Source organism: Pseudopipra pipra, chromosome 6, assembly GCF_036250125.1.
Source record: "Pseudopipra pipra isolate bDixPip1 chromosome 6, bDixPip1.hap1, whole genome shotgun sequence".
NCBI lineage: Eukaryota > Metazoa > Chordata > Aves > Passeriformes > Pipridae > Pseudopipra > Pseudopipra pipra.
This window is the reverse complement of record NC_087554.1, coordinates 47,939,289-47,952,121: the sequence shown is the minus strand read 5'-3', so window position 1 is coordinate 47,952,121 and position 12,833 is coordinate 47,939,289. Positions and strand designations below refer to the sequence as shown.

Sequence of the window (12,833 nt, the reverse complement as noted above, 5' to 3'; positions counted from 1 at the left end):
TTAGTTTAAAACCATTACCCCTTGTCCTGTCCCTACAGGTCCTATTAAAAGTCTGTCCCCACCTTTCATACAAGCCCTCTTCAGCTACTAAAGGTTGCAATAAGATTTCCTTGGAGCCTTCTCTTCTCCAGGTTGAACAATCTCAGCTCTCTCAGCCTTTTCTCACAGGAGAGGTGCTCCACCTCTCTGACCACTTCTGTGGCCCTCCTCTGGATCCGCTCCAACAGGTCTTTCCTGTGCTGAGGGTCCCAGATCTGGTTGCAGTACTTAGGTGGGATCCTCAAGAGCAGAGTAGAGGGGCAGAATCCTCTCCCTTGACCTGCTGCCCACACTGCTTTTGATGCAGCCCAGGATAGAGCTGGCTTTCTGGGCTGTGAGTATACCTTGCCAGGTCATGTCCAAATATGAACTTACACTTTACCCAAGCTCCATGGTCCATCAGTTCAAGTTTTACTGCATTACTGTTTTGTGATAGCACAAGGAAGCATCTTAATTACCACTAGAAAAATCCCATTGTATCCAAACATACATGCTGGCTGAATTGAGATTCCTGTCTATATACAATACCGCAAGTTTTTCTTCACTGAAGTATTACATCATGAAATGTTATCATTTTAAGTTGGAGAAACCAACATTCACAAGACCACACAAAGCATGGGAATCAATGTAGCTTTATACTTTTTTCTTTAATTTTCAAGAAGCATAGTAACAGAGAAAAAGGAGAGTTGCCAATGTCAAGCTGTATTACAGCAGTTCTAGCAAGTCAGTTCAAGAATCTGCTTTAGAATATCGATGTTTCTTTTGTCTCATGACGCAAAGTAAGAGCAAACCACCAGTTATTATGTAAGAAACATTTTGTATTATTTCAAGGACTAGGCAAAAGCCACTGACTTTTAAGCAAAAAAACAGGGGAAACAAACACACACGATCCATGCTAAAGGACTGTACAAATGAAAATCCATTTTGAACTTCCCCTTCTTTTACCATTAAAGTCAGGTGAATTTTCATAAAAGTTCATTAAAACCAGGACACAGCATTTTGTGGATCATTCAGAGGTTGGCAGAAATTCCATGTAAAATGCAAATAACCATACTTCTGTCTGTAGTGGAAAGAACATGAAATACGGCAGCGATTCTATAGCTCACAAACTACAGGAACTGTGTAAGTGGTGGTGGTGTCAAGAGCTTTTTTCAGAACTCACAGTAGTCAGGTTTCAGTTGGTGGAGGGTCTGGGTAGTGTGCAGTCCTAGATACCCCTCACAACATTGAAATCGTCAGCTAAAATGGCATGTATGAGGTTTGACTGCCCCAAGAGCCTGTGAGCTTCTCTCTGTCTTCTACATGCAGCTATGGGATAAGTGTGGAATGGCAGAGAAGGTTTCTCTGCTATACTGTGAGATGGTTCTTATTCTACAATGAACTTCATACTCCTGCCTGATCAAGAGCACCAAAATTACAAAGCTGCTGCCTGGCACCATCCGAGTTTGAAACTTGCGTAACCCTTGTGATCAAAGCACAGAGTGCAGGACAACACCTATTTCAGCCTCTACATACAAAGTAATGGCAGTTTAATTCAAGTATCACAAACTATGTTGCATGTATTCACTCTAAAGTTCATAGAAGTGTTTTCACTCAACATTAAAGGAAAAAAAGCACTAATTGTAGGACATTTTTCATTTTTTTACCCCTGTTATACATCCTTTTTTTCAATCTAGTAATAATTTTTGTTTCTGCTTAGTTTCTTCTACACTCCATGCCTTATTACTTCAGCATCTTTCTTTTCAAGCATTTTGTTTCCTTCTCTTGTGCCACACTTTGCTTTCCTCTGCCTGTACTTCCTCAGTAGTCAGCAGTTATATTTTCCTCTCCTCTGAAAGCCTTATTTCTTCTCTGATGCTATCCTCCAATGCTGCTTGACTTCATCAGTTTATCTCTAAATTGTTTTATTCGTATCAGAATTTAACCTAGAGAGACCTTCCATTAAGGAAATACTAATCTAAGAAAAGATATTTAGTTTTCCTCAAAACACCCTGGAGTAAGAGTCTAGTTTATGGAATACATTCTTTACCAAGGCTCTCTGAGGAGATTCACATGCTTTTAAAAATAACTCATGTGTCTATCTTCACACAGAAATTGAACTAATTCACACACTTTATCTGTTTTGAGCATTTCCTGAATGTTGACAGCTCTCACTGCTGTTTCCAAAAAACAAGCAGCAGGATCTTGCCTAAAATAATTCTGCCTGCCTTGTAAGTTTTCCTCAGTCATATTCTATTCTTTCAGAATTTTTCCCTCCACAGCTTTATTTTGCTTTGCAACTGCTGCTCAAAGAATATATTTTGAAACATTAATATTTCCCAACATTTCCTGGTTGGGAAACTAGAGAATTCCAAGAAAGGGGTACTACATTACCTTGGAAGCTAATGTTACAGTCAAAGAGCTTAACCTACTTAATTTTGGTTGAGCTATGATGGAAGGTGCCTGGTTCAGTTATGTCAACTCCACAAAAATTTAAGCAGTTCAGTTCTGATGATCTCACTGACCATGCCTGGTTGCTCTCTAATCCAGACTCAGTTCATACGCCCAGCCCCACAGTCAATTATAATTATCACAGTCAACTCATTACCAGTGAGTACTTACCATCAAATACAGCATTTCAGAATCTGAAATACTGTTGTTAGTTGTCTGGGATTGATTATCTAAATGTAACTGTAGCATTTTATAGCCCTAGGTAGGCAATTATGGGTAAGTTTTCAGTTTAATAGCAACTGTTTTGTTTTTGTGAGCTTATATTTCCAAAAGCTGAGTGGCTAGTACCATATTCAATAAATCTTTAAAAAGATTTAAGTATTCCACCAACTTTTATATTCAAGCTCAGTTTACCTTACAATCTTATCAGAAACAGAAGCTATGAGGAGGAACTATTTACTTAAAAAGCTTCCCATTAGTCACTTCCAAGATTTTTCAAACAAAGTAGTTACTGGAACATGCTTCCCAGAATTCTATGCTTTTAGATGATGGAATTCTCTCAGCATGTTTTACCTGTCAAAGATGTACTTTATTTTAGCCTCTGGAAAGGAATCCCCCAGCAGCTGAAACAGCAAGTTGAAAAAGAGAGGGAGTGTAGATGTAGGAAGTACAAAATAGAAGTGGAGATAGAAAGGAAAATGTAGTTCAAACACAGGACATGAATTCTATAAACAGTTTGGATCACAAGCTTCTATTGATCAAAATGTCAGCATCAGCTGATTTTTCCCTAAACACTAGAATTGTAAATGATAACAGCTGTTGCTGTGTTAAGAACAACCATTTGGCATATTTCTGAGAGTCGGTATTAGCACACCAGGCCAAGACCCAACCTCAAAGCATAATTTTGGAAGCATCTTAAAAAAAAAAAAAAAGACAAAAACTGGCAGTCAACTGATAGCAGGTGAGGAATGATCCACTTCCAAATTTGTATTCAGCAGAAAATAGAAGGCACAAGCCACAATGCTAGAGGAGTTCTTAAGATGAGTAACATTAAGTGTGTGCTACACAAGTACACCAGGGTAGCCATGGCCAAACATGCCAAGGTGCAGGATTAAGGCTCCACTCTATTCTGGGACACAGGTTCAATTCCCATCACTGCCAGGGATATTTTAATGGTTGGACTATATGATCTTGAAGGACTTTTTATAATCTAAGTGATTGTGTGATGCTATGATGCTAAGTCTGAACTTCTACCAGAATAAGTGTCATTAACTTTAAAACAACTTGAAGAAACAGAACTACCAGAAATTGGCAGTGTTAAATCAGCATTCCAATAGCTAGAGCATGGTGAGTCTCTCAAGGCCTAGGAATGCTCACTTATTATTCAAAGCACTTCATCTAGTTTGTATTTTGTATAACTTTAGTTGCAAACAAACTCTTCTGTTTATAAAAATTTTAGTCTATTCCTAGTTCTCTGTTATCTTCACCTAAGACTACTCTGCCACACAGTATGCTAAAACCACAGTGAACCAGTGTGACAACCAGACCAAGTCATCGAAGAAGCACTTTTCATGCAGAGCTAACTGCGGGACATATACAGAGGACAGATTTGCAAGCTAAGCAGTGCAACTTGAATATCAGATAGCTGCATGTACATCAGCCAAGCATTTGTATTTGTCTCTCTGACTACTTCCTTGCATGTCTCTGCAGGCACTTCTCAACGAAGAAAGCAAATCAGCTGCAGTTTCCCTCCCTGCTTTGCTCCCAAATGCACCACATAATGTGACTACTGACAGGTGACAACTTGTCTTCAGGCTGCCAGTCTTTACAATTAAGTATCAATATGTAGGAAACTGGGATGAAAAGAATTAACTATTCTCTTCCAAAGTATGTACTGTATTCTGAGGTCTGAGATTCAAACATAAGACAATTTTACTACAGTTACCTGCATAGGAGTTTTCTATAATTCACAAAAACAAAAATTGTGAGGGCTGTACAGAGAAACCGTTATACTTCCACAATGCATCTTTACATTCCATACATTTTAATTAATTTATTTGACAACAAATTAAACCTTTTCATGATGTGTGATATATCAGAATGATGTCACACTTCTGTCAATTCTACATGAACAACTCTCTCATTCACTTGCTGAAAAACCATCAGAAGCTAACTAATTACACATCACTTTGCAAAAAATACAGCAAGCCAACAGACCCAGTGAAGAGAACCCTGAGAACAGATTTATACCTGCATCTGTTTCTCCATAATTATATTTCCATCTTAAGTGCAACCTTTGTCCCTCCACTCAGTACCCTTCCAACCCAAGTGATACAGAGGAAAAAAATAGAGAAAAGCAGCAAAAATGATCAAATCATCTCCACCCTAAAAACAGCTGAGCAGGCTAACAACCTTTTAGTCTAGAAACAGATAAAGGTCTATGGAAAGAGAGGCATGGAAAAGGTGATTAGGGATCACAGAGTTATTTTCTCTTTCAGTGCAGGAAAAGAAAACCATCAAATGAGTAATTTTCAGAACACTGCTTCGTGACATTGTCAAGTTGCGGAACTCAGCCAGAATAGACTGTCAATGCTAAAAGCTTACAGACTTCTAAGAGAAGACAAAAGATGTTCACAGAACAGAAGTCAAGAAATCTTCAGGGATAAACTACTACATACATGCCTGACCATTATACTTTTCCACAAGCAGTATCTGCTTTTGATCACAATGTTTTGAGATGTTCCTTTGATATAATAAAAAAAATAAAAAAATCCTTCTTCTCCCCCAACAATGGCTACTTTAAAATAGGTAGGTAGGTATGGCCAGTCTTCATGAACGAAGATTTGGGAAAGGTCATTACCAGTGGATTTTTTAGGTGAGACACAGTGTGCGCTGAACTGAGCCCACCCTTTAACCCTGAGGTTCAACTGCCAGGGCCGAGCAAAGCTCGGACGGTGGCAGGGAGGTCCTCAGGACGTAGGTTTGTTTAGAGTGACCTTCTCTTAGATGGATGGCCTTGCAGGGCTGATGAGCTCCATCTGCCCGGAGGGGTTCCCTGACCGGGAATTGAACCGGGGCTGCGGCGGTGAGAGCGCCGCATCCTAACCACTAGACCACCAGGGGGCCCCCACTTTAAAGTAACCAGTGTGACAAAAAGGGAGAGATCTGGGGGCTTGGCTTCACCATTTATAGAGCACAATACATCCTCATCCAGATCCTAGCCATTCATGTATATTTTCCACCCAAAACTTCACTGAGCAGCTTTCTCCCTAGGCATGGTTCCAAAACCAGGCCAAATGAAGGCTATCTCAATATGATCTCATGCTCACTTTCCTGCACTCTGCCCCCTTGAACTTGCCTTTCCTACTTCTTCCTTGCATTAGCACTCATCTGATCATGTTCAGCTGGTTCACGGAAATCTGTGCAATTTGGTTTTGGCCAGTCTAAGCTGGTTTAAAGCACAAGGTGTCCACTAAGCAGTGATGCCAGTACAATTAAGAGAGTAAAGACAGCCATGGACAGGCTACTCTCGTGGTAGGGCCAAATGATGCAGTTTCACATGTTAAGGTAATCTATTGCTTTGACATGTTTGAGATGCCAGATTCCAACCTATTTTATGGGGCGGTTAATTATCTTACACTTATCTGCTGAGTCAGAGAAGTAGAGCAACTTACTTGTCACCAAAACATGATCTTGAGTTGCAGCAAAGCTTCACCATATATTATTCTCTCCAGGCTGAGAGCCTAAGCCTGTAGCAGTTGTAGGTTTTAGGAAGAGAGGCCTTGAACAAACAAAAATGATTATCACAACCGCAAGAGTGTCAGCATCCTTTCTGCAAATCTGAACTCACCCTACAACTACTCGGTGAGATCAAGATCTTGGCCAGGTTTGTGTAAATAACTTTTATTGTTGTTCTGATCCACTGTATGTATAGAAATTGGATTAATTATATTAACTTAATAATAAGTAACTAACTGCTTCAATGTTTTATTTTTCTGTTATTACTAGTTGTTTATGCAAGTGATGTCTGCTTTTTTTAGAGCTCAGAGATATAAAACCCAATGCTTCCTACTATAAGAAGCTATAGGATTTTTCTTGTTTCACTCTGATAAACACATTTTCTCTAAAAGTTGTCTTCCACATAAACCATGCTGGAAAATAATGTCTCTAAGGTTCACAATATCAGAAACCTCAGTACTATGCAAACTCATCATAAATGTCAAGAGTGAGATAAAGGAGTTCTTTAGCTGCAGTCAGAAACTATCAATCTTAATATTGCAATCTTAGGAGATTACAATTATCCAGTTATGGTAAGCAAACATTTTTACAATGTCATAACATTAGTAAATATTCATTTGGGAGTACACTACTAATCAGCAGAAATGACAGAACATTACGTGATCATCCGCAAACATTATCTAGGAAAGATACATTCTTCACCAGAAAAATATTTCTAAGAACTTTTAGCAAACAAATGCTGTTTCAGAGAAACTTGCAATCTTTTCTCTGGGAAAGAGAAAGAAATTTCACACAGGAAGGAGTTTGAGTGGTTTCTGATCACAGCCTATCTGTCGATGATAACATGTTACTAACAGGTTCACCAGAGAGAAGGAGGAATCAGCCACAGGAAGCAAAATCTTACATCTCACTATCAGGTAGTGGATCTAAGCAAGACAAAACTCAACCTAAGCAAAAAAGGGAAGCTTTTTATCTTAAATATAATGTACAACTAACTCACAAGACTCATTACCATAGGATTCTGTGGAGGGCTAAAAACCAGCAAGTATAGTTCAATAAGGAACCTAATGTTTTAAGAGACAGTCATATGACTTTGCAAATGCATTTCAGGAACAAGCAAGAACAGCAATCAGTGCAACATTAGGAATTGTTTTTCAAGTCACGACCTCACTTCAGTGTGAATATGCACGTACGGCCTATTTTAAAAAAGTATGAAAAAGGTTTGATCATCCTTTCCAGCAATATTTAGGGTATATGTTACAATTTATAAACATTATTGCCTTTCAGTATCATGACAAAAGTCACAGCAACACCAAATCCATATCTGCTGTGTAGAAAAACAGACTATAAATGCCTCATATAAACTCCATTTCCTATTAGCTCTCTAACCTAGAAACACAGAACCCACTGATTAGATTACTCAGTCACGCTTGTATTCATAAATATTTGCAGATTTTTGTCATATTCCAGGATTTGTACTTGAACTATGAACTTACAAATGCTGAAGGCAAGAAAAGAACTCCAAGTTCATAAGAACGGATCATCAGTTGGCTGCCATTTTTCTCCAGAGCTCCCCAAGCTGCTTTAGATAGATTGGCACTATGAAAAGAAACAAAGCATATTAGTGAAGCAGAAAATGTTTAAATAATATCTGTAGCAACGTTCTTCTAGCAGAACTTAAATTCCATCAGAATAGTCTTTTCACAAAAAGTGACTTGGGTGTTATTCCTTATTGCTATTTTTACAGCACAGTGGGAGCAGCAGAGACAATATGCAAAAGAGCATTCATACAACACATGTGAATAATTATACAAGCCTATTTGTGTCATACAGATCTACAAGACAAATTCAGCTTTTTGAATCTTCTCTGCACATTTCAGAAAGGAATTTCGTATTTGTAAATAGCTTCAATTTGACTCAGGAAGATTAAAGGTTAGCTCAGTTATTACTAGTTACACTTAGTACAGTGTGGCTTTGCATTTTACGTTCTAGTACAGAGTGTTAAACAGTATCTTTTGCTCCTGGCATTTTGTTCTTTGATATACTTATGAAAACAAGTATTTATCAAAGAAGTATTTTTGTTTCAATTTGTTATTCAGCACTGTGCTGTAGTTAATCCTTCATTTGTATCTGCTATGAAGTAGATCAAGTTGAGAGTCAAAAAATATATGCAATTCTGTCGTCATTGAAAAACTCTATTAAATATGGACAAAAATTCATATCACTATTTGAAGTATTATGAGATTATGGCAGTTAACTCACCTGGGCTTGCAGTTGACAAAAAAAGTCATATATAAAGTTCTTAAGTGAGAGATGTATTGATTAGTTGTTTACCTTGTTACTAAGAACCATGCAATCTTCTGGAAGTCAGGAGAGAGTCTCATGTATGTCTTAATGTGAGGTATAGCACGAGTTCGACCTGAGACTTCTGCTGACCATTTGCTAGAAAAACAACAGGAATTCTTTTCATGTATGGTTTTATTTTAAGGTTTAAAAAATACCATATTACAGTGTCATGTTTCCAGTAACACTACCTATATTTCTCACATTCAATACTTATTCCCCCAGACAAAAGTTGAAAATACCTTATTTAACAGAATTCTTAATCCTGAATTCCAATTTTACTAGTAGTCAGAAGGGCAGGATTTTTTTTTTCCGTTACAACCAATTCAGACAGATATTCTCCTCAGTGTGCCAGATTCTCCTAACAAGTTTTTCCATTCCTCCATTCCAGCTCGCACTTAAGAAAGGAAGTCCAAACTTCTGGCCAATATTTCTTCTTTGAAGGCTATCAATGGCTATAACTTTGAGCACACAAGTTTGGCACCAAACTAAACCTCATAAAATTCTCCAAGTTTATTACAATTTATTATCCATGACATAGAGGCAGAGAGCAACTGATAGACAGATGACACTACTCTTCCTCTTCCCTTTTCTGTACCCCTAAGCTGCTGAGAAATTTGAAAGCTTAAGAAAGTAGAGATCTTATCTACGTGTATATATAAAAACTAGTTTAAAACAACAAGCCATTGCTGGATTAATTCAGCATCAGTATTACAGAACTAAACTGTAAACAAGGAGTAAATAAATGTATATAACTGAAGGTATGTAATCACAGCATTTAGAAGCACTTTCCACTAACAGCTGTTAGTCCTCACTCAAATTCAGGAAGAAGGCTTCTAATACACCATCTTCCACCCAGAGACTTTTCTTTCCTCAATTTAGAATACAATAGTCTCTAGTTTTGGTTATCACAATCCTCTTTGCCTAACTTATCATTCTCTTTTAAAATGGAAATCGAAAAGAATTAATCAGCTCTGAAAAACCTCGTAAGTGCACTCTGTTCATCTAAAAGCCTGAGAAGATTAACTTAGAAGGGCTGGAATTATTTACCTAAGTTGACTTTCAGGACTAACATTTACAGTTAGTGAAGTTAAACTCAAGAGGTTTTATAGTTCATGGGTCAAGACCATGGGTCAAGACCATGAACTTTAACAACTTTATCTCCCCTGATGAAAGAAAGGAAACCCTTTCTAAGAACTGGTCCCGTATTCCTAAAGGGCAAGAACTGACACACTCCACACATTTGACACTAACTAGAAATCTTTATATTTTGATGCAAGCCACACTGAAGTCTGCTTCTGAAGAACAAACTAAGATATGATATATGATACAGAACCAGCTAACTAAACTTCTCTTCCCCTGTGGAAAAGTGTGGAGTTCCAACTCCATTAATCTCTCCCTCCTTGTAAAGCAGAGCTATTTTCTTCCCCTAACCTGTAAGTATGAAAGTATTTTTTTCCTTTCTGCTCTGTTAGAATCTCTAGTTTCCTGTTGGTTTTGTACTATTTTCCAGTGAAGAGAAATTTCTCTAATCCCTTTACTGCTCAAAGTTTTATACTATGGCAAGTCTTTAAAACATCTTATCTTCTATTTAATACTATTGAAAACCTACTATTTTCCATATGTCCCAGATTCCATGGGTAAGAAGGTGCTGTATGTCACCTGCTCTATGCTAAGAGCTCACATGCAGGCTCTCCTCCAGGGCTGGTGTTGTATATTACTGGTAAGGGTCTGCATCAGGGTAGTCACTACAGAGCAGCTATGCAGGGCCACTTGTCATCTGCAACCAATTCAACAAATGAACTTTGCTTCATCTGTTGCCCATCACTTTTGCCCTTTTGCTGCCAGAGCAGGAACCTGGTATGTCCAATGTGACAGGTACGTGGGCATTTTCTCACTGAACAGGAATTAATCAATTAATAATCTCATTACTAAAGTAGCATTCTGCGCATTAAATAAGAGACTAATCAAAAAAAGGTTACATGTTTCTTCCAGTAAGATTTTCATGAGGTATATGACTACAGAAACTAAATTAAGACTGCACAAACACCTCCAGACTTATGATTTCCTCACCTTTTGAATCATGACTGAACAAGCTTGAAAATTTGAAGGTGATTGTAGCTTTCTTCCTTTGCTGAATGTGCTCAGAGGGAACACTTTAAAAGCAGAAGACAAAGCCTCACATGCTTTTTGTCCGAGTTCCATCCCTTGGACATTAACCAGCAAAGCTCACAGCAGCAATCACATTCACTCCAGAATTAGGGATGCCTTCTGCAACCAGCAATTCTGTTTCAGTCCCCTGAATATATTGCATCTTAGCATACTCTTTCTTAGTAAATTATCTTACCAGAGCAACTTCCATCTGGAAGAGTTAAAAGTTTCTGATGAAAGGAATGGGATGTTGTGGTCTTGTAAGAGGTTACAGGATGTATTAATAATTTTTTGATCTTTGCAAAACAACTTTTCCCCATTGTTCTCAAAACATGTTTAAGTTATTAAAGATTCAGGCTGAGGGAGACATTTGGCATGGAATGTCAGACTGTTCGAATTTGGCAAAACTAGCAGCACATGGAAAGAAGTTCTTAATAGAAAATGTCAGGCACCTTTAACAAAAGATATTACCAGAAGGTAATGAGAATTTTTGCAGCAGGACTGCTGTACACGGAAGATTAAAAACACCCAATAACAACCAAAAAAAAGCCTTCCTAATCCTGCTGTGGCTCAGCTGAAATCCTATTAATACAGAGGCACAAGTGGGGAAAGTGAAATACAACTGTAAATTAAAAAATAAAAGAGAGAAGTATTTTATTCCAGTTCAAAGAAGAAAAACTTAAATAGAAGTTTACAAAATCCTAAATGCATTAGCAACAGTATTCTGTATAATTTTTTATAGGTAAATAGCATGTTTTCTACTATGTTTTGGAGATAAGACCCAGCAGATAAGGAACTAAAGGCTTTTATTTTAAGGAATTTAAAAATATCATGTTTGTAACCACTTCCACTTAATTTGCTTTTAACACTCAAACATTACAGCATTGTCAGTTTAAACATACAGTCTTAAAAAAAACCCCAAAGAATTGAGTTCTACTTACTGAAAATAGGAATGCAACCACAGCTGTTTCTGTGCTGTCTGTATACTGTATGGTAGTGAGCCACCAGCTTAAGGAACAAAACAGAACATGTACGTTTATTTTTTGAAAGACATTCTAAAAGCAGCAAGCATGTTGGGGAACAAGCTATCTGTACTACCCTCATGAGTTACTTTCAGAAGTCCTTAAATGCTCCATTAGTATAAAATGGTATATATTTTGGTTTGGTTTTTTTTTTCCCCATTCTCATAATTTAGCAACTTCCTAAACACTACACAGCACATTTACACTAAGAAAAAGAGAAAATGCATAGAGGCTATGGAATTACAGGTAGTTTTCTGTTAGGATAGGACTTGATATCAACAGATTAGAATCATACAAACTAGAAGGAATAAAACAAGCAGCTTTCAGAAGAAAAAAAAACCTACCAACACCCAAACAACATTATTTTTAAAAGCAAGAACTTCTCTGATGAAATTGTATTTGTATTGATTTGGCCTTTGGCTAATGCCTGTTGTGATTTCTTGAAACAGGTTTAATAAAGAAGAATCATCCAGGCATACTGAGTTATATTAGTGCTGTGTATTTTAAAAGCATGATACAAAGCCTACTGCATTCAACATGTCCTAGAACACACCATAATGACCCATCACAAAATCTTCAGTACTCTCAGGAATGCACTAACTGCAGAAGCCCACAGAGCTGTTTAACTGCACAAACATAGAGTTGTGCAATTCACCAAGTTATTTCATAATATGAAAGAAATTACAGTAAGAAGTCACTGAGCTGTAGACAACCAGATGTATTTCAAGACACCCTAACCTACCTGTAGGAGTCAGATACCTACAAATTCTCTGGCTGCAGTTTCTATATATGTCCAAACACTTTCCTCTTTTCAGAGGAAAGAAAAAGAGCTGAAACAACTTCTGCTTCCCCCAGGTTCAAAATACACTGTTAGAAGAATTCAACAGCTACTCAACTTCATACTTCACAGGAACTTCTGAGCATCCAGCTTGGAACTGGAACGTGCATTTAACGATTCAACAATGTCAAAAATCACTGAATCACTGAAGGTGGAAGCACCCTCTAGAGATCATCTAGAATAACTCCCTGCTCAAAGTAGTGTTGAACAGAGCACATTGTTCAGTACAGTGTCCTGTCAAGTTTTGAGTATCTTCAAAAACAGACTCTACA

At 37.6% G+C, this 12,833-nt stretch overlaps 1 protein-coding gene across 3 annotated transcripts in view; it reads right to left on the bottom strand.

Moving 5' to 3' along the window:
• TDP1 (tyrosyl-DNA phosphodiesterase 1) overlaps positions 1–12,833 on the bottom strand; it is a 42,192-nt gene that overhangs the window by 12,632 nt on the left and 16,727 nt on the right. For 2 of the 3 annotated variants that reach the window (XM_064658954.1, XM_064658955.1), the window contains exons 12-14: positions 11,643–11,709; positions 8,542–8,649; positions 7,704–7,806 (exon numbers count right to left, since the gene is read on the bottom strand). In XM_064658954.1, the coding sequence (XP_064515024.1) occupies positions 7,704–7,806; positions 8,542–8,649; positions 11,643–11,709 (278 nt within the window). Of the gene's footprint in view, positions 1–6,143; positions 6,251–7,703; positions 7,807–8,541; positions 8,650–11,642; positions 11,710–12,833 lie in introns of all 3 variants that reach the window. The other variant, XM_064658956.1, reaches the window with a different exon arrangement.